Here is a 25,803-nt window from a genome sequence, read left to right as displayed (position 1 = left end):
ATATATATATAAAATTCAGACAAATTTGAAATGTAATATAAACTAAAAAAAATTCTCTTGATAAACACTTTGAAACAATTGGGATAAATATGAGTAAATAAATACAGGCCTGCCAAAGTAAAATAATATACACTGTAGACGGGCTAACAAAGATATATAAGGTGAGATTTTCTGTATTGTACTACTGTATATAATTTTATTATTTAAAACTTAAATGGTTATAGAGAATCAGACACATCTACTTAGAAACATAATAGACGTAAAAAATAATGATGTAAATACGGCATGGAGAGACAGAAGCACTCTGGAAGGACTAAAATATTTCATGGCCCCTGAACCTAATTCAAGAATAATGTAAATTTGGCCAGATGGGGCAGTTGGTTGTGAACTTCCACATCAACATAATCAACATACTGAAAATCCCCCTATTAATTAAGCTTGGTAAAATGAGCAGACTTTTAATAACATTGGTTAAAAAAAATAAATAAATTAAAAAAGAAAAAAATCACGACCATGATAACCTCAACCTTTAGGACATGATAGTCACTTTTGAAATAGGGAAAGGTGCAATCCTCTTAAATCCTCTTACATTTTGGATCTACAGTGATTTATACATTTTATACATTAGTTTTTGACCAAACACTAATATTTATATACCGGTAGTCCCACAAAAACAACTATATTTTGCTATGATTTCAGCTAAGGCTCTGTAAGAATATATCTGCATCTGGAAAATAATTTTATAATCTTTCCAACTGACTGGGTCATTTTCATACATATCATTTGATCTAATCTCCATGTTTAAACTCTGGCTTTGGGTTATGTTAGTTTTTTTTTTATGTAGAACTGAATTTGCTATTCATTTTTGCAAAAACAATTTTGACCAGATTTAATAAATATGCTATATTCAATACATCTGTCTCTAAAAGAGAGACTGTAGATAAAAATTTGTTATAAAAGAATACAGTGCCATTGCTCTTTAAACTACTTGTTTTCTGTCAATGATCACAGAAACAAATAAACAAGTGAAACAAAATTAAAATAAACCTATTTATGCTAGTTTGAGAGGTTAAAAACAAATAGCATACTTAACGTATTAAACAGATAGGATATTTGAGATTTTAAATCCTGTTCCTCTGAAAAAACAGCAGCAATTTATCTGCCTCAGATCAAAGATGAACACTGCTGACATCAACATTGCCTTTGTACAAGACATGCAGGTGCATACATGACGCAAATAAGCGAACCTCTCTGAGGATTAGCTGGATTTGTTAGATAAGAATGGTTACAAAGTGGTATCAAGCATTTTTTCCCAGTTTTCAACATCCCAGTCTTTTAACACAGATACAAATTTTTTTCTGTCTATGTGTTGTTGTCATAGTTACATGTTTTATCACTGGAAAAACTTTAATGGTAGGCAACGGTAAGATCCTAATCCATGTACTACAAACCAGCAAAAAATCTTTTGACTAAAACCACCATGTTTGGCTAGCAGTATGACATCCCTCTCCTGAAATGTTGTTACTTTTAAATAAGGCTGATAGAGCTTAAAGTGTTACATTTCTTAGACTTAGACATATACTTTATTGTCATTTTGTACACACAGTGTATACAAAGCAAGATTTGGTTCAGTACAGCTCTCAAGACATTTCCATTTCTAAAGTGCAGCAGTGACAAAATGTATACATGGTGATCAAATGTAGACATAACACTGGTATATGAGTTACAGTTTTCTGATATTCAGCGCTTTTTTTAACCCCGTTTTATACAATTTTCAGCAGTCTAATGGCAGTTGGGAAGAAGCTATTTTGGAATCTGCTGGACCTGCATCAGATGCTTCAAAGCCTCTTCCCAGAGGGCAGCAGGGAGAACAGTCCATGGTGGGCGTGTAAGGGGTCATTTAAAATGTTACGGGCATGGGACACACAGCACTGGGATGAAATTTCTTTTATGGAGGGAAGAGGAGTCTCTATGTTCTTCTCTGCAGCTCTCACTACTCTCCTCACCTTCTTCCAGTCTGCGGCGCTGCAACTTTCACACCACACAGTGAGACAGCTGGTCAGAACGCTCTCTATGGTGCTTCTGTAGAAGGTGGGGAGGAAAGGTGGGGGCAGGTGGGCTCTCCTCATCCTCTTTAGGAAGTGCAAGCGCTTTTGTGCACCCCCAGGAATTTTGGGCTGCTGAAGTTGACGATGATCTCCTTTGTCTACTCCACATTCAGGATCAGGTTGTTTTCTCTGCGCCAGCCCACCAACTGCAACACCTCCTCTCTGTTGTCCTTGTTGTTGTCATCTCTGATGATGCCCACCGCCATGGTGTTGTCTGCGAGCTTCACGATGTAATTGGTGGGGAACTTGGGGACGCAGTCAGGTGTCATCAGGGTGAACAGCAGGGGGCTCAGGACGCAGCCCTGAGGGGAGCCTGGGCTTAGGGTGATGACATCAGAGGTGTTCCGTCCAACCCGGACTGATTGAGGTCGGTGTGTGAGGAAGTCTAGCAGCCAGTTGCAGAGGGGTGTATTGAAGCCCAACTGTTTCAGTTTGCCCATCAGATGCTGTGGGATGATGGTGTTGAAAGCTGAACTGAAGTCCAGCAACAGCATTTGCACATGGGTGTTCTTCCCCTCCAGTTGTGCTAGGCTCAGGTGAAGAGCCGAGGATATGGCGTCGTCAGTGAAGTGGTTCTCTCGGTAGGCAAACTGGAACGGGTCAAATGTTCGCGGCAGACTGGAGACGATGTGTTCTTTAACAAGCATTTCAAATCACTTCAACATGATGAGAGTCAGTTCGACAGGCCGGTGGTGAGTGAGGTGACCTGAGGCTTTCTTGGGACCGGAATGATGGTGGCAGGCTTGAAGCATGCTGGCACTATGGACTGGTCCAGCGAGGTGTTAAAAATGTCTGTGAGCCAGCTGATCTGCACACTCCTTGTACACCCGCTCAGGTATGTTATCAGGCCCTGTGGCCTTCCTTGGGTTGACTCTCCTTAGAGTTTTCCTCACTTCAGCTATGTCGAAGTTGAGTGCCTCCTACCCCTGGAGTGGTACACCTTTCATTGCTGGAGTGCTGTTTAGTGCCTCAAACCTTCCAAAGCAGTTTAGTTCATTTAGGAAGTCAGCGTTTGCTACATCAACTGGGGGGGGGGGGGTTGTAAAAGGGTGTCTACAATGAAACGCTTTCTCATAACGGAGCATTTATTGTTATTAAGGTAAAACTGCCTAATTTATTGTGATATTTATTCAACGTCATATCATCCAGCCTAAGTCAGAGTCAGAACTTCCGTCTCGAAAGACTGAAACAAACATTTTCTCATCAAATCTGTGAATTCTTGGTCAACTCTTCCCTTACCTCTGTAAGTCAGGATTCCAAACTACCACATAGATTTTTATAACCATCTTTCAATTTTCATATAATAAGCACAACATACAACATCTGTAAGGTGGTGGGGGGTTGCATCACAGCATGATACTAACTAATCAGTTTTAAATAATTTATAACAGTGTAAGGCTAAGGGCATAAATCAGCGTAGGTTTCAGCTTCATCAAACATCTCATATTCACTATTCAGTTAAAACTGACTCATCTTAGGCAGACTATTGACTCTTTGACACCAAAGAGCCTGGGAACACTCAGACGTTTGCAGTAAATTCCTCACCACTGTGGAGGTAGGTGTTTCATGACTCACTGATTCTGTCTTAGTAAGTTTAAGAGAAATTAAATGGAAAGGAAGGAGACATTTCTGAATGCTAAAAATGAAATCTTCTTTATCGTGTCTGACAACCCACTGAGATGAGATATGAGGGGAAAAAAATATGATAAATGATATCTTGCAAGGTTTGGAGGACAGCTTTTGATTGTGTAACCTCTTTACCCTCGCTTATGCAGTGGCCACCCTGTTCACACAGAGAGCACAGAGACAGCCAGAGATGCTAGCTGCCCTTTTCAGGAAATCTCTAAATGCCTCCTAACTAGTAAATTTCTTTAGGTGAAGGGAGGATACAAGTCAAACTGAAAAGCCACTGCAGGTGACTCAAACACACACCTCCAGCGCTGTGCATATGGAGTGTGGCCTCTCTACCCCGGCCTGTGGCCTTCTCTCTCTGACCTTTCTAGTAAAAATGTCAGCCAGTTCTTTTCTGGCTCCCCGTCTCTGTTCCCTCTGCTTCCAGGTGACACAAGACTCAGTGAAAGGAATGAGGAAATCTCGGCTGCTCCTCAAACACATTTCAGTCCATGATGTGCAAAAAAACGTAAAGGCAAATACAATTTGCCACCTATTGTCAAAGTTTTATGAGGTAAAGTTAAGAGTTTTGGAGGTAGTTCTCCTATTTCATTATGCAGACACATTCTTTGATTCACAAAGAGGCAGCAAAATAGACCCACAGGATAATACTTCTGCCAACATGCTTGACAGTCGGTAGAGCCTATTTCAGTTGACAAACATGAATTCCCAAAAACTTAATTTTACAACAACAGCCAAAAACTGTTTCTTCAGTCAAAAAGACTATTTTAAAGATAGTTGGGTTCACTTCATGGGCAGCTGTGAATTTAAGGTATTCTGGTTTTGGAGCAGGGGTTTCTTTCTTGGTTGATACCCTAAAGGTAAAACCTGACATAAAATTGTACTGAAGACAGCGACACAAGGTGTTGCCATGATTGTTCGGAACAAGTTATAGACTAACAGATGCGCTGGAAAAGCCGTGGAACCTTTTTGGTAGTCACATGCCAGTGAGGGTGCCACCGGATGTGCCCTTATTCTCCAGCTGCCGCCGGAAGTGCCACTACCAGATGCCACTGCCACAAATTGAGCTAAGCTCTGCTAAAAAACGTGCGTGCTGGTGTTGGGCCTCAGTTAGGTCCTGCTGGAAAATCCGGAATGGGAAACTGGCTTGTTTTTTTTCCCCAAAAATCAGGGACTCACCTGCAGGCAGTGGTTAAATGATGCTGCTTGTATACCAGGAAACAATGATAAACGCACCAAGGCAAACTACTAATGTTATAAACACCAAACTCACAGATCATATACACAATTCAACTTCTAAGAAAAAAAATGTAAGTTATGAACTTATAATGTCCCCTAAGTTTATATTTGTCTTTTAAAAGAACAAATATGTCAAACATACATCAAAGTTTTTTATGACTAAAGGAGGGAAACATGAAACTGCTGAAATGCCCCTCATCTTAACCCAATTTGATATTTATGGAGTACGATTAAAATTAGGGATGCAAACTGAATAACATTTGTAATATGCGTTTTTGCATATTGCGTATACTGCGTATACTAGTGCGTATGCTGCGTTTTTAAAATTGCATTTAAAAATTGCAATTTTAAAAATGCAGTCATGTTACATTAAACAAGAGGAGGACACATCATTTCTCACTCCATTGCTTTAGGTTGCAGCGACAGGCTTTAAGTGGGTTTACCGCCATACAGAGGGTAAGAGAGGGGCAACTAGCAAACATTTCATGCATGCTGCAAGCTAGAGGTAAGCACTTTTTTACGCAGCAGTAAGGTCCTCTGGACAGGAGAACAAGCTATGAAAGCAATGAAACACTGGCGCTAAAGAGACAAGCACCATCTACAGTCTGGTAATACTTGAATAAAGTGACTGCGTGCATTCTGAAATCGTTTTATTGCCATTAGATTAGTCACCAGTAAAACTATTAAATACGTAAACTTGTTTGTTAGCTGCACTCTGTGCTTTATGTTCAACAAAGACTTAAGTTAAACTGTTACTTTGAATAAAAACATTTGAATAAGTAAAGAAAACTGTTCTGTTTTTTTTGCTCTAAGTACATTTTGTTTACAAACAAGGATAGGGCATATTTGTTGCTTTTGGTTAGTGCAATAAAAAAAAGAATCTAAATATACATTTTTGGCAGGACTATAATTAAAAAATGGGTTGTGAATGAGCTTTTGTATATAATCTAAACCCTGTAGAATTAGTCATAAACCCTAATTAATTCAAAATTCAACACCAATTCCTGTTAAAGAGACTGACATAGCCTTCAGCATTGGTCAGTTTTGTGCAACTGGAGAACCTGAACCACACAGCCCTGTCATGTCAAAAGAAAATGAACCTATACATTTACAGTAGTTTGCAGTTTTCCATATGTACACACTGATGCCTGCTTTTGCAGCAGCTCACTAGAACAGCAGTGATTACTGGACAGTGGAAGAAAGATAGGGAAATCAGTCAATGCTCTGCTATTAGTTTGGGCTTTTTGTGAATATCTCTTTATCTGCTAAATCTTTTTTCACACATATATGCCACTGTATAATGGAACCTGTCCTGTTAAACCACTTCCTAATTTTTTTAACAACATGCTGCAGCTTAACATTTATTTTTTTTTTACATCATCACAGTGTTCTTTGTCATTAGCTACAATGTTAGTTGGTCTTAGGTTATTTTTAAGGGGACAGTCTAGTCATATGAAGCCAAAGCTCAACCTTTTCACCAGGGTGCAAAATTCTTTGCATGGTTGAAAAAATGCATATCACAATGAAAAGAAGAGCCTACATGGAAACACGGTGGTGGTGGCATCATGCTGCTCTTCAGGAGGGACAGAGAGCCTAAAAATTCAAATGATATTTTCTTTTTAATCAAGCTTTGACACATATGGGGCCTGAGTACTATTATGCAAAACACATATTTGCAAGTCATTTACCTCATTGTATTTGTCTGTTACAAGAAAATAAATAAATTAAGGGAGTCATCACCAGGAAATCAAACTTTTTCATATTGTAACATATCTATTGGTGTTGGGCTTCAATTAAAACCTGCCAGGAAAAAAAAACAGATTGTGAGAGAAGCCCACAAGAGCACGTTCTCCACAAATGGTGACTTCGGTCCTCCTCCTATAATGACATCAACTCTGGAGGGGAACTAACAATAGACCACCTTGCTATCGCCATTTTTTATCTCTATTTCACCAAAGGAGGCAACTCCAACAATTAGGGAGTCACCTGCAGACAGTTGATAAGTTTTGCAGCTTGTTTTACTTTTTACCTATTTTGTAAGAGACCGCCAATGCTGCATCCACAGGAGGGCGCATACATATGAGTCAAAAAAGGGGTCCGAATTAGTTACATTTTTTTCTTTTCTCCTGAAAACGATGCGAAGAGTTCAAGCGGTTTGCACACGTCTGTTGGGGCTTGCACAAAGCCGAAGACGGATTTTTTATATTAATGCATTTAACTTTTATATGTGTAGTACAAACAAATAACACACACAACAAATAACCGGAGAGAGAGTTTAGAATACGAATATTGTACATTGGGGAGTTTAACACCCAACTAATGGAAAATTCAGACATAACCAGAGCGCACATCCAGAGCCAGACCAATCCATCTCCTCTCTGTCAGTACTGTTCTGCGTCAGGGTGTTTGGATGTGTCACAGGAATCCTGCAGAGACCAAACAATCGATAAGGAGCAGGATATAGCACACAGCTCCAATTGATCTGTTTTTCGGGCAAATTGGAAGCAATTCAATCCTCACTCCTCTGGTGAAAAAAAGATTTACAGCTTTTTAGTGTGCTTTGATGAAATATTTAGGTGCTACCTCCCCCAAAGTGGCATTAAATTGCTTTTAATTTCTGTAAAACTGTTACTTACATTCTTCATTCATGCTTCAAACACTGAAATCTGGCCAGGCACAGGACAAAATGTACCCAAAGGGAAGGTTTGGAACAAAGTGTGGCCTTCTTGCATACATTTTGTTAAAAGTAATACGTCACCTTATAGACAGCTCTTTTCAGCTCCACTGTGCATAAAGTTTGTGATAAAGTGGGAACATAATTAGCAGAAATCATACATCCCAGTATTCCCAACATTTTCTGCTGCTTTCAACACTTGAACTTGAAGTTAGACAGGGTTTATTTAGAAAATTGCATCTCCCATTGTACAAAAGTGACCAGGAAAGAAAAATAACAGGGTAGCCTCTCTCCACACTCATCTAGAGCTTTCTAAAAGCTCTATATTCTTAGGGGAAGTGGTGGCTGAGCTGTTAGGGCATAGAGCTTGGAATCCTGAGGTTGTGAGTTTGAGCCCCACTGCCACTCTGGGTCTCTGAGCAAGAACCTTAACCCAACACTTCTCCCCAGCTGCCCGATGGTAGCCCACTGCTCCCCAAGTGGATGGGTTAAACGCACAGGTAAATTTCTACGATATAAGATCAATAAAGTTCAAAAATTATTAGATGATTGTCTGACTCGCACAAATGTCCAAGTTGATGCCTTTTAAACACACAAAGCATGTTCAGTCTGAACGAACCATCACAGCTTAAGGCGAGGCAGGTCAGCCTCTTAGATTGAAAAATGGAGATACACTCTTGCCAGCGCGTTTAAACCTCACCTCTTAAGTAACAATGCAACTCTTAAAAATGTTTAGCATTTGACGACTGATGTTTCAGAAGTAGATTTTCCTAATAGTCAAACACATCTGTAAGCTTGTCTGCTGTGCTTAGAAATACATCTGGTTTATTTAGATCTCTATAGTTTGTAATTTCTATACAACAAAACACAACAATATTTGTAGTACTTGCAGTAGATACTAACTTTATTTTAGTTTAGAACTGAAATAAAACCCGGCATCTAGGTAGCCTAGTAAACTAGCTCCACCTGCTATTGGCCAAAATCATTTTTGCCTGCAAGTGGTCTAGCATCGATCAATGCCCCAGACCCTAGAACTGGCAGGCCAATCACAACGCATAGATGTGTTTTGAATTTTTGGATGCAAAGCGGGTGGGGTTTTGAGGGCGGGACGACAAAGCTGTGCGATGCTGGAGAAAGCACAACAAGGAAGATGGCAACAACTATTGAACAGTAGCATGCACTGTGGCAGCAGCAGCTTTCAATGGTGCGCTCCATTGAAAGTTAAAAGTTCTATTTTCTGTTGTTCAATAAAAGCACGTTTCAAGGTCATTTGAGGCGAGAATATTATACTTTAAAGTGTCACTATATGGTCCATTTATCGATTTAATGCGTAATTAAAAGACAATTTCCGAAGTTGAGAGGACCGCGGCAACCGGCTGAGCTCCGAGGCTAATGGCAGCCAGGGCTAACCTCAGCACATCTGCAGCGGGCCTCTCTCTGCATAGTTATGTGTGAAGGACCGCTGGCTCTGATGGCGATTTTTGACTCAGCTTTGGAATCAGTTTTGGAATGATTAGAATTAGGGTTTTCGTTGAAACGTGAGCAGGAAGAGGCTTTACGTTCATTCATTTTTAAGAAGGACATATTCGCCATTTTACTGACAGGCTGTTTGTTTACACTCCCCCACCAGCTTTCTGTCTTACTACGTCACAGTCAGTTGCGCTCAATGGTCAGAGCGTTGGACAATATGCATAGACATGGTTTGAAAAGCAACGGATTGTTCTCATCAACAATCTTCCGATGTCTCATTCATCGGGGCCAGACTAAATTACCCATTTAATCTCACATTTAGTCTGGTTTATCAGGCTAGCATCTAGGCATACTGACTGCTTCCAAACACATTTCTGAAGAAATATGTCACTCTTAGGAGCGACTGGTAACATTGGTAACTAGCCCATCCAGGAGAATGACACTTGACGACACTGTGTAGGGCAAAAGGTGTGGTGCAAAGGGGATTACGGTGTATGGCTCTTATTTAGAGCTTTGGCCCAGTTGATTACTTTCAAGGAAAGAAACTCTTCATAGTTAGACAATTTAAACAATAACATCATCACAGCAAGGTCCGCAACTTTTCAGCACATGGATAAAATCTAATTATTAGGAACAGTCAAGGTGTTTTACCTTCTCCTTAGTGCCAGCTTGCATGGGGTCGGGCCTGGTACGGATAGTAAATGGCGAAGCAAGTCTCAGCAGTATGCCCTGGAAAGAGGGTTCCATCTTGGGTGAGACAATCTCAAAACAGTCCCTGAATGAGAGAATCCTGTGAGGCTCAATGCGAGCCTGTTTCCTCAGTCCTTCTCCAAGCTGCAGCAGCTCCATGCGATGCCCCAGGACTAGGTGAAAAGGGAAGGCACGGCAGAACGTAGCCAGGGAAATGCGAAGATCGCTGGGATTAGTAGATAGGTGAAGTGGGGGGCGGTTAGTGCTGACAGATGCCGAATTTGGGATGGAAGAGAGCGGAGAAGTGCAAGTCTCTTGGATTAAGAAGGATAGACAAACTGTGGGGACTGAAGTTGGAAAAAGGGATGGAGGGGACGGGGATGAGGGGGGTGAAGCAGTGGGGGACGCTGTGGGAGTGGGGGTTGTAGAATCACAGTCTGTTTGTTCAGCATCTTCATTTGGCAGCAGGGGAGTTAGAGGTGGCACCTCTTCCACTTCAACCTCTGAATGAAAGATTCGCCTGGCGACAGCTCTAATCAAACCTGGCATAACTAATCCCACAACAGGTGCAGGGTTGAAACAGTGAAGAAACAGCACCTTCCCTCTGCTGTCTCTGCTGCCACGATTTCCAAGCTTCTCCAATTTCCCTCTATCTTTCTCCTCTTCGCGGGGGTCCTTGCACTGAAAGGAAGGGCTCTCGGAGGAGGCTCGGCGCCCCGTGGAGGTGCGAATGTGTTCTAAAATGGCGTCAAAACCATTGAAGAAATCCTGAAGGTTGCCACCTACAGCCCGCAGCACTCGCTCGTTCTCTTCGAAGCAGAGACCAAAGAACTCCTCTCCAAAATGCTCTCGCAGCTCACAGAATGGCACTCCTGTGGAAAAAAAAAAACGGGAAGCAAAAACGCCAACATCACCAAGGTAGCTCTGCACTATGAAATAACACCACAGAAAAACTTCACAGCCCAAATAAATAGAATCAATAAAAAATACATTACTAAAGTTAGTGTTACATTCATCTTTTACTACTTTGCTTAATTAAAAAATATGCAAATTAAAGGCTAGGCTGCTTAATATTATACATGTTGCTTTTAAATGAAGACTGCTGTTTCGTCCTGTTCCCAAAAATAAATGAATTTAAATGTACTTCAAGCAAATCGACCACAGAAACTCATTGGAGTAATCAGACATCAAAGCTTTGTAAAAAGAATGAATATTTATAGGATAAAAAGATAATCGGCCCACTAGCTAAATAATATCAGGGAATAAAAAACAGGATTAAAGGATTACAGCAGAATACATTTAATATGAAAAATATAATCATGTAGAATCACAGCACAGCAACATCAAATATAGAAGTTGGATCGTTAATGAGGTCTTGGAGGGAATGTAGTCCACCTAAGGCTTCCTTTACTTCTTCCTATGGATGCATTCCAGTCAAGGCTGACTATAAGATGATTCCTGAGCAAACCTCTAACACACTGCAGGGCTCATCTTAAAGGAAAAAGGTTCTGGATCTTTCAGAAAGAGTTGAATGAGGTCTCTAACAGTCTAACATTAAATCTGACCAGAATAAACAGCATTAACAAAAAGTAGAAAAGGTGATGTATAAACCTTTGCAGCGGAGTCAGTCCCATTTAACCAACTAAAAAGGCTGGTTTCAGAGCTGACTGTTTGACAAGCAACACCATTTTTGGATCCACTGAGTGTTTAAATCAAATAGTCGTAATAAAAGTAGCAAAAAACGATGTCTGAAAACAGGATATTATTTCGATGGGTTTTGTAAGACACTGATCTTGAAGTGCCGAGTATTAAAGCATGTGTATGGCAGGAGTGGCTTTAAAAACATGTATGACAAGGATGATATGGTCAAAATACTCATTATTCAATAATTCTGCACACTGCACAGTGTACTAAAGGACATAAAAATCGGGGGGCCTTTCTCCGTATGTCCTGCCCACCCATCAGCTCAACAGACAGATATTCAATTTACAGCAGCAAAGAGGCAGAAACAAAAGAACAATAGCAACGAAGCAAATATATGCTAAATGTAAAATGGATTAAGATACAAACCAGGCCAGATAAGATTTTTTATATTAAACCTACAACTTTATATCCTTAATTTATGAATGTCAAACATAAAAATAATTTCATGCTTACCTAATATTGTGGCCATATACTGAAGAATCTGTAGGACATCTTCTTCTGAACCAGAGTTTTCAAGAAACAGGCACTTCTCCTCCTTTTTCTCATGCTGCCTTTCCCCACCTTCTTCATTCTGACACCTGCGGGTCCCACAAAGTAAACAGATAAATACATAATCAACCCTGGGATCAATAAAAGAAACCAATATGACGCTCCAACTCATAAAAGGCAACATTTATCTCATTTTAAATGAATGCATTTGGAGCCACATCTGGTTAGATTGCAGAGGAGTAAGAATCTGTTGCAGAAAGTGGCACATTGTGTTGGAAATCATGGTTCAAAGCATGAGAAAAAAAGTAGCTGCTTATTTTCCGTAAAATGGTAGATGCTCTATGTGTATTGTGTTCATATTAAATCTTGAATAGTGAAAGGGAAAATATACCATAGTCAATTAAAAGTGACCCCCCCCCCCCTCCTTCTGGGTAATTTTTTTGTAACAGATGTTTTAGATAATCAAATATTAATATCAGACAAACATAACCCGAGTTAAGCTCATGGGCTTTTGGATTATGAAGCAGGACATGGATCCATTAAAATACTCAAATGGCCTAGTCAAAGATTGGACTTGATCCTATTTAGATGTGGGTTTACTCACAAAGCCTCTGATTAAGCTGATTCTGAAATTCTGAAAAGTAGAGCGAGCCAAAATGTTCCCTACAGGACTGCAGAGGTATTGCAAAACACTTGATAGCACTCAGTGCTGCCAAAAAGCCAGGTAGGAATTTTAGGCAATTACTGTCTCACATACTACAGATCAGGTTGGTTTTACATTTTTCACCTTAATAAAAGAAACAAAAACAAAAAAAGAAATTTATGTATTTACTAATGTTATGTTTGTCTTATGTTAAAATTTGTCTATTGAAAGAAAAACATCTGTGACCCAAAAAAAAAAAAAAAACAAAGCATAAGAAACCTGTAGGGGGTAAATTCTTCTTTTCATGGCGCTGTATTTGATTTTCCACATTAGGACGCTCCGCTGCACATCAGTTAATTAGGTTACACAGACTGAAGCCATAGTGGGACACACAGAAGACCAGATGCAGCATTTCTGCATCTGTATTCAGTATATGCTGTTTGAAGGTTGTTTCTAAGTTTTGCCGCTTGGCTGGAAACCCTCTGCTGAGTTCTACTGTTTTGACAGGGCACAAACAAGAGGTGAAGGAGTGAGACTAGGTGTTTGCCTATTTCTTTGTGTGTGTGAGAGACTGAACGAGAAAAGAGACGACTGCAAAGCAAACAAGAAGTGGCAGAGACTGTGAAAGAAGAGGAGCGAACCGGTGTATGACGTGTGACAGACAAGTGTGAAAAATATAAGGAGTCAAATGGGAAGTGAATGACAGGAATACCTGAGACATGACAGGGGATGGACAAAGGCAAGGAGACGAGAGGGGAGGAGAGGGGAAAAGAAGCTCTCAGGAGGGAGTGACTGTTAGATGTTCATACCTGATCTCTTGTTTTCTGTAAAACTGCAGAGTTCGATGTAGAGCCTCCTGAACAGTCTGTGTCTGTAAAGAAAGATGATATTATTGAATAATGGTTTGTATTTAAAGCACTTTAAATACACTGCTGGAAAACAATAAAGGAAACACTCAAATAACACATCCTAGTTTTGAATGAATTAAATATTTGTTCTGTACAAAGTTGAATGTGCTGACAACAAAATTGCACAAAAAGCATAGATGAAAATCAATTGTATTAACCAATGGAGGCCTGGATTTGGAGTCACACACAAAGATGGAGTGGAAAAAACACTGCAGGCTGATCCTACTTTGAATGAATGTCTTTAAAACAGGTCAAAATGAGGCTCGGTATTGTGTGTGGTCTACATGTGCCGGGATGACCTCTGACTTCTGATGAGATAGTGGATGGTCTCCTTAGGGATCTCCTCCCAGACCTAGACTAAAGCATCAGCCAACTCCTGGACAGTCTGTGGTGCAACGTGGCATTGGTGGATGGAAAGAAATGCCAATCAACGCCATTACTGACCAACTGCCAAACCAGTCATGCTGAACGATGTTGCAGGCAGCAGCTAGCTCTCCACGGCGTCTAAAGACTCTGTCATGTCTATGACAGGTGCCCAGTGTGAACCTGCTTTCATCTATTAAGAGCAGAGGGCAACAGGGGTGAATTTGCCAATCCTGGTGTTCTCTGGCAAAAGCCAAGCATCCTGCATGGTGTTGGGCTGTGAGCACAACTCCCATCTGTAGAAATCAGGCCCCTATACCATCCTCAATGAATCGGATTCTAACCTTTTGTGCAGACATACGAAATTGGCACAGGCTAGAAAACTTCTGATCATTATTAGTATGCATGTAAAAGATCAAATATTAAGGAAACAAATATTTACATGCTTGATGCTTTATAGAGCATGAATAAGATAGAAAAATTAAACTTTAATTAGAACAGTGGTACTATGACTATTGGGCTAGGTACATACGATGCATATTAGCCATCCACAAAAAGTCCCACTATAAATAACAAAAAACAATATTAATCATGATTAAAGTCCATTTAACAGGGCTATTCTGGGGACTTATTGTACAAGATTTTGTTAATATTTGTGAAGCTCTGGGAAGCCTGAATATGCATTTAAAGGTAAAGTCTTATTACCCTCCTTAAAACCAATTTTTCTTGTAGTGTCTATCTTATCTTTGCTTTAGATTGTTACAGAGAATTTCCAAATGACCAGAAGAAACACACAGCTTGATCGTCTGTGAGGGCAGCTGGCCTGTTTTGCGCTGCTGGCAGACTAAGCTTTAGAGGGCGGGTCTGACACGATTATCTGCGATACGGCTGAAATGCACGGCTGTTGTGACAATACTGGAACACAGAGTGCCAGCTGGAGAGGTCATTCTGGGGCTTCCAATCACTCTGGACAGATCCAGGAGATTTTCTGAGTCTGTGTGCATTTATTTTGTGTGCTTGTGTGAGAAAGGAACAGACGGAAGGAAAAGGAGGAATGTTTTGGGGTATATTAGGCCAAAAAAGGACCCCAAGAAACTGAAATAGATAAGATGTAGTTTTTATGCTAGGGACATGTGATGATACCAAGAATTTTTTGAATCGCTTTACATGCATCACTTTGCTAACACAAAATCAAAAGAAGAAACAGCACTGCAAGAATGACCTAGAAATAAGTAAAATCTTCTTGAATTAAGAGTATTTAGTCTTAATTTGAGTAGGTAAAGAAGATTTGCCAATGGAATTCGTTTTTTTTTTTTCTTAAAATAAGATAATTATATAATATGCACTTGAAATAGGACAACGCAATAGTTTTTTTTTCTTATTTTAAATGAAATTTGTTTTGTTCCATTGGCAAAATGTCTCACTTACCCCCTGAATTAAAGAAAAAAATGCACATATTTAATGAAAAAATTACTTAATGAGAATACATTTTTTTGCATTAAGTTTATTTATTTATTTATTTTTTACAAAGGTGAGCACTTGCAGCTGCAATTACAACAGTCCTGAGAAACTTTCCATAGAATATTTCCCAAATAAATAATCTTTCACAAGAATAATTCTTTACTCATACAGCACAGTTTGTTCATTTACTGTACACACAACTAGATATGACAACCAGTCATCTTCAATGACAGGATATGGTTAAAAGATAGACAACAAAAGATGGTCATGCAGTTCCTTAAATCAATTATTTGCTAGTTTTCAAATCGTATACAAAGCAATCCTAAAAAAGCTCAAAGTATTTACCTCTATATTGTCCATAGCAGCTGCATTGGCATTTGACTGCTCTCCTTTGCTAAAGGAGAATCTGACCTTCCTGTCTGTCAGTGACTGACTTTCATTGACACAAATACATTAACACACAACAAACAGGATATGTTACACCCTTCATATTCTAATAACTATTTGTATTACAGTTTTGTTACTTATTCATTAGGCACCATTTTTTAAACCTTTGGCTGTACAAAACTCCTCACACAAATCGTACAATCATTCACTCAATTCGAAAAACATCATAGATCACACTTACTTAAAATGTTATTTTCATACACAACAGCACACACAGCCCATAATATTAATGAGCACAAATCAGCAACAACTGAACACTGACGGTTAGAATGGAAAACCCATCTGGCTTCTGCTTTCTCTGTGAGCTAGGCGGTTTGTCAGTTTGAAGTCATATTTTTTTGTCATTGTTCTGTAAACACAAAGGGCTCTAAATTCAGTAATTCAACAAGTATTTTCAAGCTGCATTCAAGGTGTTTACTGTATTTACTGTAATCACATCAAATACAAACAAGTGTTTCTACATTCCATAATTTCACAGCAAGAGAGAGAAAACCTCAGTCGACATTGTGCTCTCTCTGTGGACTGGGAAGGCAATTCAACAGTATCATATGCAAAGTCCAGGGCACAGGGAAAATACAGCTTGGAGGGCCGTATCCAGGAATGACATGAATCCTGGCCAATAGTCCCAATGCCTTCTCCGTTGCCTGTAAAAGGCCTATGCATTGATGTGTTGGATGTTCATACCTTCCTATGGCAGGAAGAAAAAGGGAGAAAACTGAACAAGGAAGAGAGGGGGATGATGATCCAGACCAATTTAAATGCGACGTCTATGTTGAACGGCATCAAGCTTTGTAAACTAATCAGAAAAGCTAATCCAGGAGTTTTCTGAGACAAAGACACAACATTCAAGCCAAGGTGGCTTCTGCAGAGCTGTCTGCATATCAGCATTTAAAAAGTGGCAGCAAGAAATACTGTATTATACCCTGCCTGGTCAACAAAAAAGTCACCACCTGGATTCAACTAAGCAAATAGGTATGAGCCTCCTATTGGATAATTACTGCATGGGCGATTATCTTTCAGCTGGCAACAAGTTATTTAACCCCAACTGGTGCAATGACTTGCTTCTCATTTCCTAAACAACCATGTCGAAAGACACATCCCGTGGTCGTGGAAAAGATGTTAGTCTGTTTGAGAAGGGTCAAATCATTGGCATGCATCAAGCAGAGAAAACATCTAAAGAGATTGCAGAAACTACTAAAATTGGGTTAAGAACTGTCCAACACATTATTAAAAACTGGAAGGATAGTGGGGACCCATCATCTTCAAGGAAGAAATGTGGCCTAAAAAATCCTGAATGATCGTAATTGGCGATCACTTAAACGTGTGGTGAGATCAAATCGTAGAAAAACAACAGTAGAACTCAGGGCTATGTTTAATACTGAAAGTAAGAGCTTGTTCACACGCACAATGCGAAGAGAACTCAAGGGATTGGGACTGAACAGCTGTGTAGCCATAAGAAAACCACTAATCAGTGAGGCTAACCGGAAAAAAAAGGCTTCTACTTGCCAGGGAGCATAAAGATTGGACTGTGGAGCAATGGAAGAAGGTCATGTGGTCTGATGAGTCCAGATTTACCCTGTTCCAGAGTGATGGGCGAATCAGGGTAAGAAGAGAAGCAGGGTAAGTGATGCACCCATCATGCCTAGTGCCTACTGTACAAGCCTGTGGGGGCTGTGTTATGATCTGGGGTTGCTGCAGTTGGTCAGGTCTAGGTTCAGCAACAGTATGTGTTCAAACAATGAGGTCAACTGACTACCTGAATATACTGAATGACCAGGTTATTCCATCAATAGACTTTTTCTTCCCTGATGGCACAGGCATATTCCAAGATGACAATTCTAGGATTCATCTGGCTCAAATTGTGAAAGACTGGTTCAGGGAGCATGACACATCATTTTCACACATTGACCACCACACAGTCCAGACCTCAAGACCATTGAGAATCTTTGGGATGTGCTAGAGAGGGCTTTGTGCAGCGGTCAGACTCTACCATCATCAATGCAAGATCTTGGTGAAAAATTAATGCAACATTGGATGGAAATAAATCTTTTGACATTGCAGAAGCTTATCGAAACAATGCCGTAATCAAAGCTAAAGGCGGTCCAACAAAGTATTAGAGTGAGTGACCTTTTCTTTTGGCCAGGCAGTGTATATTCTGGTACTTATAGTTTTTAACCACAAATCTAAAAAAAAAAATGCTTTAAGTTCACTTTCAGCCGCTACGAATGACAGCAGGAAGTTCCCAACAGCCTAGCTTCAGAGAGGTTTCACTTGAGACTCCCAGCGCTTACACCTGCAGGTATCCTGGGGAGATCTAGTTCTACATCTAGATTTAGTGTTTCTTTCCAGTTTTAAGTAAAAGTAGTTTGATTATCTTGTTAATTTGTTAATCCTTGTTGTATTTAAAAAAGCCTCTAGTACTCACATCTTAATATTAGTTTCTGATATCCAAAATACAGCCAATGCTGCAAGGTCCGACAGGGAAAACTACTGTAAGTCGAATCTTAGTTATAATGTGTAGTTAATTTATATACAGTAGTTACATATTACAAATAAAAGCATACCCCCTCCCCCCCAAAAAAATAACACATTGAGAGACATAACCTTTTGTCTTGTTCTCAATTTCAAGAAAAACTGATTTTTCTGACATTTGGCAAATATAGATAATTTTGCTAATCCAATCTGACCTAAAGCATCAAGAGTTCAGTTTGATTTAATATATGTTTTTATACACTATTAATAAGCAGTAAGGCATTTACAGTAAAATCTAAAGTGAAATTTGCATGAAAACAAAGAGTATGTGCAATATCAGCCTACTACGATCAACATATCGCCTTACCTGAAACCTACAAAGATTTGTTTTTAAATAAAAGCAAAAACAAGGTACAAACCTCGAGTCAACACATGTATGACCACATTAAAACATTAAACCTAGAAAAGGAAGAGGAAAAAGTTGTTTGTGTGACTGCTTATTAGCATAAGTGTGCATGTGTGCGCTGCTCCATGTGGGTCAGTGTGGTCAGAGAGCACATTGCTCAGAACAGGCAGTCACCGTGAGCTGCAGTAAACATTGCCCCCTTATGCACTCTTAGGCATTTTGTCTGCATGAGTGGCCTCTGTAGATGTGTGAGAAAGGTCAGCGCAGGAAAGACTGTGCTGTTTGGAAAGACAGCAATCATATTCACAAAACTAAAAGCTATGAGTCATTGATGTTGTTTGGTCTATTTTAGCCCCTCTAAATGTTCCTCAGCTCAGTGGTTCTCATCCTGGTCCTTAGCACCCACTGTCCTACATGTTTCCGTACTGTCACTCACCTCACTAAAGTGTAGAAGACTTGGTGGCAGCTGAGCTGATAGCAGCTCATAAGGACCAGGATTGATTGCTGCTTTAGCCCCCTTATTTCTCTATTTATGTTCATTATTTTTATTCTGTAAGTTAGGTCATAAAGATGTTGCTTTATATAAAGAAGAAGTAAGACAAAATCAATGAGATTATTTATTAGTACATCATTGAAATTAATAATATAAAGATTTAGCCTTTTGGTTGTTTTCCCTCCAGTATTATGTGATCAGCCAGGTGGACATCGCTCCCCTAACACTGTCCAAAGTGAAAAGTGTACAAGAGTAACCTAGGGGAACCAGATCTCAAAAAGCTAAATGTGGAACAACTAGGATGCTTATGAGGGACGATGAAGGAAGTGGCTTTTTTAGCTTTGTGTTTCTTTTGTGACTCTTACATTTACATTGTTGCTTTACATCGCACTCCCTACATTTCAATTCAAAAACAACCTCCCAGAAAGCTCTGAGAATCACCTTTCACTGCATCACCCAATTGTAAGCTTTTTGTTGAGGCTGTTTTTCTTTTTTAACCAGTTTTATCATAGTTGGTGTTTTCTTTTCAGAACACCGTCCTCAGCCTGGTCATGACGTAGGCCACTCATACGACTCTGTGACAATGACTGCAGCTCGGCTTTTATCGCATTTAGGAAAAGCACCTGGGAATGTTTCTTTTTTTTACTTTCTAATTTGCTTTTCTTTACCTTGTCAAATGTGAGACATTGCTTTGTTGTGTGGGACAGCAGAAGTGATAAATTGACAATTTTAGGACATCTGGTCTCTAGTGCCAGGGTAACCAATTAAAAATCAGCAGGGTCCAAATAAGGAAAATCAACAACTGGTGGTCCAGAGACATTTTTAATAATGATCTGTTACTTTAAACAGCATTTAACACTGCAATAAAATGCTGGTGTTTATTCATCCATGTTATACATTGAATTTTTAAATACAAAATATAAAAAATAGAAAGTTTTTCCATTTTAAAATCTAAATAGTTTTTGAAGTAGAGTACAACAATCTTTCAGTTTGGTATATAGACAATTTGCTGACTCACTCTGTTTTTATAAAACACTTAAACTGACCTTTTTTTAATGGTTTAATAAGATAAGTGGGCTTTAGGCTGCCCAGTAAGGCTTTAAACCTGGGTTTTAATGGCAACAAAGCCATTCTCAAGCACATATGAAGGTGCTCATTTTGAGCCTGGATCGATATTTATTTTTGATTATATAGGTTGAGCCAAACATACTCAAAATATGCAGATTCATCTTTAAGCATGCCATTTCACTTTTTTTTCACCAGTTCACCACGCTTCTTCCAGCAGTCCACACTTTCTCTGCTTTCTTTTTCTTTTCGTCTTCTCCTTCTTTCCCATCGCCCGGCTTGCCACAGGTTTGCCTGCTGTGGCCAAAAGTGGCTCTCAGCAAACCAAACTGACAGCAGCTCATTGGCTATTTTGTATCACGTGCAGCCTGGTGCCGGACACTCCGGAGGGCTTTAGCATAATAACAGGAGAAGCGGCGCAGGTGACGTTTAGACACTGTCGTCAGACAACATGCAATTGCTTATAAATGTAACTGGTCCACTAATCTGTGACCTCTGCTCTAGTGTAACCTGTTCTTAGAGAGTGGAAGCCGAGATGGATGAAGAAAAAGTTAGTAGTGAGGTCTGACTTCTGATGTAGAACCTTCAGATTGTAAATTGCTCTTCTGGAGCCAAAAATGCGGTTGGAATTATCAGATTGAACACACCAAACCCCAACAGCTGATTTAAGATGTGTCTAAAAGATGTCTTAATCCTGAATCAGACCTCAGGTCCTCATAAGTGCTGTATGAGTAGACTAATACTAAGTACTTTTCTGAGTTTATTTCATATAAAAATATTTTGATGCACAAATTTGCATGCTGTATGCAGTTCTTTGCTAAGTCCCCCTATCTTAAGCAAGAGTCATACAAGAAGATGCCTGTTGATAAAGAGCAAACAGTACTCCTCTGTGGCATCCTGCCCTCTTCCTTTATCTGCAAGAGGAAACTAGCGCATCCACATGGGGAGGATTCAAAATCCACAGAAACACAGCTTCACATTAAATGGACACTATTAACAACACTAAGTCAAGCTCAAGTCTGAAATTAGTTCTCCATTTAATTTGTGTCTAAAGTCAGTACTCTGCTCTGAAAATGAAGTTGCGCCCTAGTTGATCACATTATGGTGGTAGGCAGTGGAAGAGCAGTGGGATTTATTATAATTGTCCCAAGAGACCCAGATAACGAGCATTGCAAACCAGTAACAACCTCTTCTCAGCTACTGCCATCTTCCAGAGCCAGAGTATTGTCATTTTTAGTCTTCACAGAATCCTCTGTTGTATTACGCATCTCCATGCCAGTCAGATTTATTTATTCATTCATTCATTTATTTAAATTATCATCTATTTACCATGCTGCTTTAATCTGTATTTTGGTCCTGAACAGCAACTCATAACATTACCCAAGTAGGGGCCTTGAACATTACTGCACATTTGGCTGAGGTGTCACCATACCAAAATTTCAAACTCCAATATTGATACAAAGGAAAGTATTCAACACTTGATACCACTTTTGATATAATAATGTATTATAAAATGCTCCTTTTAGTCTCAAAGTGGAACATGCTTAAAACAATCACAGATGCTAGGCAGCTAAGCTAAATGTATTAAAAAAAACAGCGGGCACTGACCAGTGCTGAAAAAGGATGCTAGTTAAAAAGGTGTGCAAGGGATTGGTGGTGATTGACACCACCAAACACATTGTGAAGTTCGCAGACGACACCACAGTGGTGGGCGTCATCAGAGACGACAACGACCAGGACTACAGAGAGCAGGTGGAGCAGCTGGAGGGCTGGTACAGAGATGACAACCTGATCCTGAATCATCGTCAACTTCAGGAAAAATCTGCCTAACCACGCTCCACTGCTCATTAACAACTCAGCTGTAGAGGTGGTCAGCAGCACCACACTCCTGGGGGTGCACATCACAGACACCCTCACCTGGACTGTAAACACCACCTCTCTGGTCAAAAAGGCACAAAAGCGCATGTACTTCCTGCGGAGGAGGAGGAGAGCCCACCTGCCCCCACCCATCCTCACCACCTTCTACAGAAGCACCATAGAGAGCGTTCTGAGCAGCTGTCTCACTGTGCGGTGTGGAAGCTGCAGCGCCTCAGACTGGAAGAAGGTGAGGAGAGTGGTGAGAACTGCACAGAAGATCATTGGGACTCCTCTTGCCTCCATAAAAGACATTTCAACCCAGTGCTGCGAGTCTCGAGCCCGTAAGATTATAAATGACCCCCTCACACCCTAACATTGACTGTTCTCCCTGCTGCCCTCTGGGAAGAAGCTCTGCATCATCAATGCAGGTCCAGCAGATTCTAAAACATCTACTTCCCCACCGCCATCAGACAGCTGAATGTTGAAAAAAACTCTAAATCATGTCACAGACTCAGTGCATCAAACTGACCATATCAATGCGTTTTTTTTTTTTTTTTGCACCCTGTTTTACTCTTCCAAAATGTTTACATTTGATCACTGCACCACTTTAAGAAATTGAAATGTCATGAGAGCTGTACAAAGCGAAATTTCATTTTGAATACACTGTGTGTACAAACTGACAANTGGAATCGAAAAAAGAATCGATAAAGAATCGAATCGTTTCATAGAATCGAAAAGGGAATCGGAATCGTGAAAATCTTTTCAATTCCCAACCCTACCCCTCATACCCCCAACATGGACTGTTCTCCCTGCTGCCCCCTGGGAAGAAATTTTGCAGCATCAATGCAGGTCCAGCAGATTCCACAACATCTACTTCTCCACCGCCATTAGACAGCTGAATGTTGAAAAAACTCTGAATCATGTCACAGACTCAGTGCATCAAACTGACCATATCAATGCGTTTTTTTTTTTTTTGCACCCTGTTTTTCTCTTCCAAAATGTTTACATTTGATCACTGCAGCACTTTAAGAAATTGAAATGTCATGAGAGCTGTACAAAGCGAAATTTCATTTTGAATACACTGTGTGTACAAACTGACAATAAAGTTTTTCTAAGGCTCTCTGAGTCTAATAAATGGATAAATGATAATGCAGATATAACACAATCTGAATAGATTTTTAGGTTTTCTGAGGTAGCAAAAATATCCAAACGACACTTTTCTTTAGCTTAGATACCATGCCTTATCCATCCCGTCGACTACCAGATTTTGGTTAACTATCTTTTACTTTGCCTTTAATGAATCAAACTATTTCTCAGTTTTTTATTGTTTGTTTGTTTTTATAGTTGTTATTCAGCTAGCAAAAAAAATAAGTTAGATGAAAGTCTGACAGAAAGACAGTGTAAACAAGAAAAAACTCTAAGCCAGACCAACTTGCTGATAAGCATGCATGCCTGCTAAGCAGTCGAGGATGTAAAAAACAAACCTTGCCAGGTCACAGCAGAGCTGCCACTAAATGCCATTGGAAAAAGCAATGCATCCTTTTTTGCAACTATGTAAGCATATTTAGTTACTTTAACACAATTGTTTCATGTTAGCAGCGTAGGACATGGAACAATTGTGTTAAAGTAACTAAGTATGCTTAAGTAGATGCAGAAGGTTGTATTATTCTTTCAGATTTGTGAGTTAAGACGAAATTGCGTCAGTAAAAAGATTCATTAAAAAAGCCTAGATACTATAAACTAAACATGTTATGTTTAAATGCATTGAAAACAACATATATAGTTATACTCAGTGATAACTATTTTTTTCAAATGTACATAAAAATCCCTGCCCATCCTCGGAGTCACCCTGTGACCCTCACAGACGGTTAATAAGAGGATTTCACTGTAATGCTCATATTGTGACAATAGTTATGGAGTGTAACGCGATCCTTTGTCTATGAGCCCATTTTGGAATACGGCCCAAAGTTATAAAACAGCCTACAGTGGTGTTTTAAAATCCTCTTTATGAAAGGATCATTTTAAAAAGCAATGATTCAAAGATTATTAGGTACAAGTAAAAGATAAGAAAATGGCATTTTCCCACCTCTGGGACATCCACAAAGGATAACAGTAAACATCCTAATAACACATCATCTGTCACAATAGCACACAGTGGTAAGAGAAGCTTTAATTGCATTACAGCCTATAATACAAGTGAGGTCTGGATAGAAGAGGCACCAACAGACACAGGTTTATCTGTCACAATCTGCACTGTTAAATATATACAGACAGAGGCCAGGGCATCTCTGACTCTGCGTCACAACAACAAATCTACTATTATATAATCAGCCAGATGATTCAGGCTAGCAGAGCAAAAGGAAAAAAAAATAAGAGTTTGCTTTTTCATAGACAGCGCAGCACACATAATGTCATTGATGAAAAGAGGGTGTTTGATGGGTCAAAAGTCTGCAGTTTATCTGGTCTCCGAAACACTGGATGGATGGATGGATGGATGGATGGATGGATGGATGGATGGATGGATGCTTTAGAAAAGGACTATATGAAGTTTCTCCATGCTCCTTTCTTTTGCCATTATCTATTTTCAAACAATTGGAATATTGCAAAAGGATATTTTCTTACACTTTAGAAAACACCTTTACTTGGTGAAATGTATCTAAAAATAACCTGAGAATAATATTTGACCAATGTATCTTCAGAAAAACGCAAAATGAAACTTAAAAATGTAATTCAGAAGCAAAATAATCTTAATCTAGGTTACATCTAAACTGTAAGATTACCGTGGGTGAAGTGAGTCTTTTCAGGCTTTCCCCCAACGAGTCCAGGTTGACCCTTCGCCGCCTGGTGGCCCTCTTGTGGGGCCCGCAGGGTCCCTGCTGCTGCTCCTCTCTCGCCGGGCACGCCGGCCTCTCAGCGGGGCTGCGGCCGTTCCACAGCACCGCTCTGTGGGCCGAAGGGAAGGAGGAGAACGGGCAGCCCCGGCTCTCATCAGCCGGCTCCAAAGCGCCGTCCCCTCCGTCTCCTCCGGGGCTCTCCAGCCCACAGTCTGAGCCCACCGAGCTGCTAAATGACTCGGAGGAAATCTTGCGCGACGACGAGGACATGCTGGTGCTGAGGAGGAGGATGATGCTGAGGAAGATGATGCTACAGTCGGCTCCGTACCACGTCCACCTGTGCAAGGGGGAGTCATCAGACAGTGGGGTGAGGATTGGGGGGAGAGGGAAAGGGGTGGGGGGTGAGGCCCGTCCTTGTTATTAGGACCACATGTGTGACAGATCAATGTCCACGTCTGGCCGCGTGTGCGTGAAAGAGAAGCGCACTAATGGCACGCAAACATTTATATAATGAAGGAGAAGGAGATCAGCGCTCCTTTCCTCCTTTAATGAATCCACTTTGCTCCCAGAGGTGCTGCAAACTGTCCGATGGATTTCTTTAAAGCAAAATAATATTAGTTTTTTAAGCGTTTCCCCAAATGTGCGTCTACAAAAAACAACCAAAGTGCAAAGAATTGAACAAGACGCAATCCGTCATGATGCACCGGGATTTATTCCTCTTAGTCGGTGAGAAAATGCTGGCATCTTAAGAATTTTGAACGAGCCGCAGATGCGTCTGTTTCCCTCTCTCCTCCTGTTCCTCTGCGACAGCGGCTCTCCTCTCCTCTTCTCATCACTTGTCCTTCTCT

At 40.1% G+C, this 25,803-nt stretch overlaps 1 protein-coding gene across 1 annotated transcript in view; it reads right to left on the bottom strand.

Moving 5' to 3' along the window:
* gucy1a2 (guanylate cyclase 1, soluble, alpha 2) overlaps positions 1-25,803 on the bottom strand; it is a 61,729-nt gene extending 35,926 nt beyond the window's left edge. Inside the window, exons 1-4 of the mRNA XM_015389303.1 lie at positions 24,902-25,803; positions 13,459-13,520; positions 11,971-12,095; positions 9,775-10,685 (exon numbers count right to left, since the gene is read on the bottom strand). Coding sequence (XP_015244789.1) covers positions 9,775-10,685; positions 11,971-12,095; positions 13,459-13,520; positions 24,902-25,225 — 1,422 coding nt within the window. The 5' untranslated portion in view covers positions 25,226-25,803. The remainder of the gene's footprint in view (positions 1-9,774; positions 10,686-11,970; positions 12,096-13,458; positions 13,521-24,901) is intronic.

The sequence above is a fragment of the Cyprinodon variegatus genome, unplaced genomic scaffold (assembly GCF_000732505.1).
Source record: "Cyprinodon variegatus isolate N-32 unplaced genomic scaffold, C_variegatus-1.0 Scaffold454, whole genome shotgun sequence".
In the NCBI taxonomy this organism is placed as follows: domain Eukaryota; kingdom Metazoa; phylum Chordata; class Actinopteri; order Cyprinodontiformes; family Cyprinodontidae; genus Cyprinodon; species Cyprinodon variegatus.
Note: the sequence above shows the minus strand (reverse complement) of the source record. Positions and strands in the feature narration are given on the sequence as shown.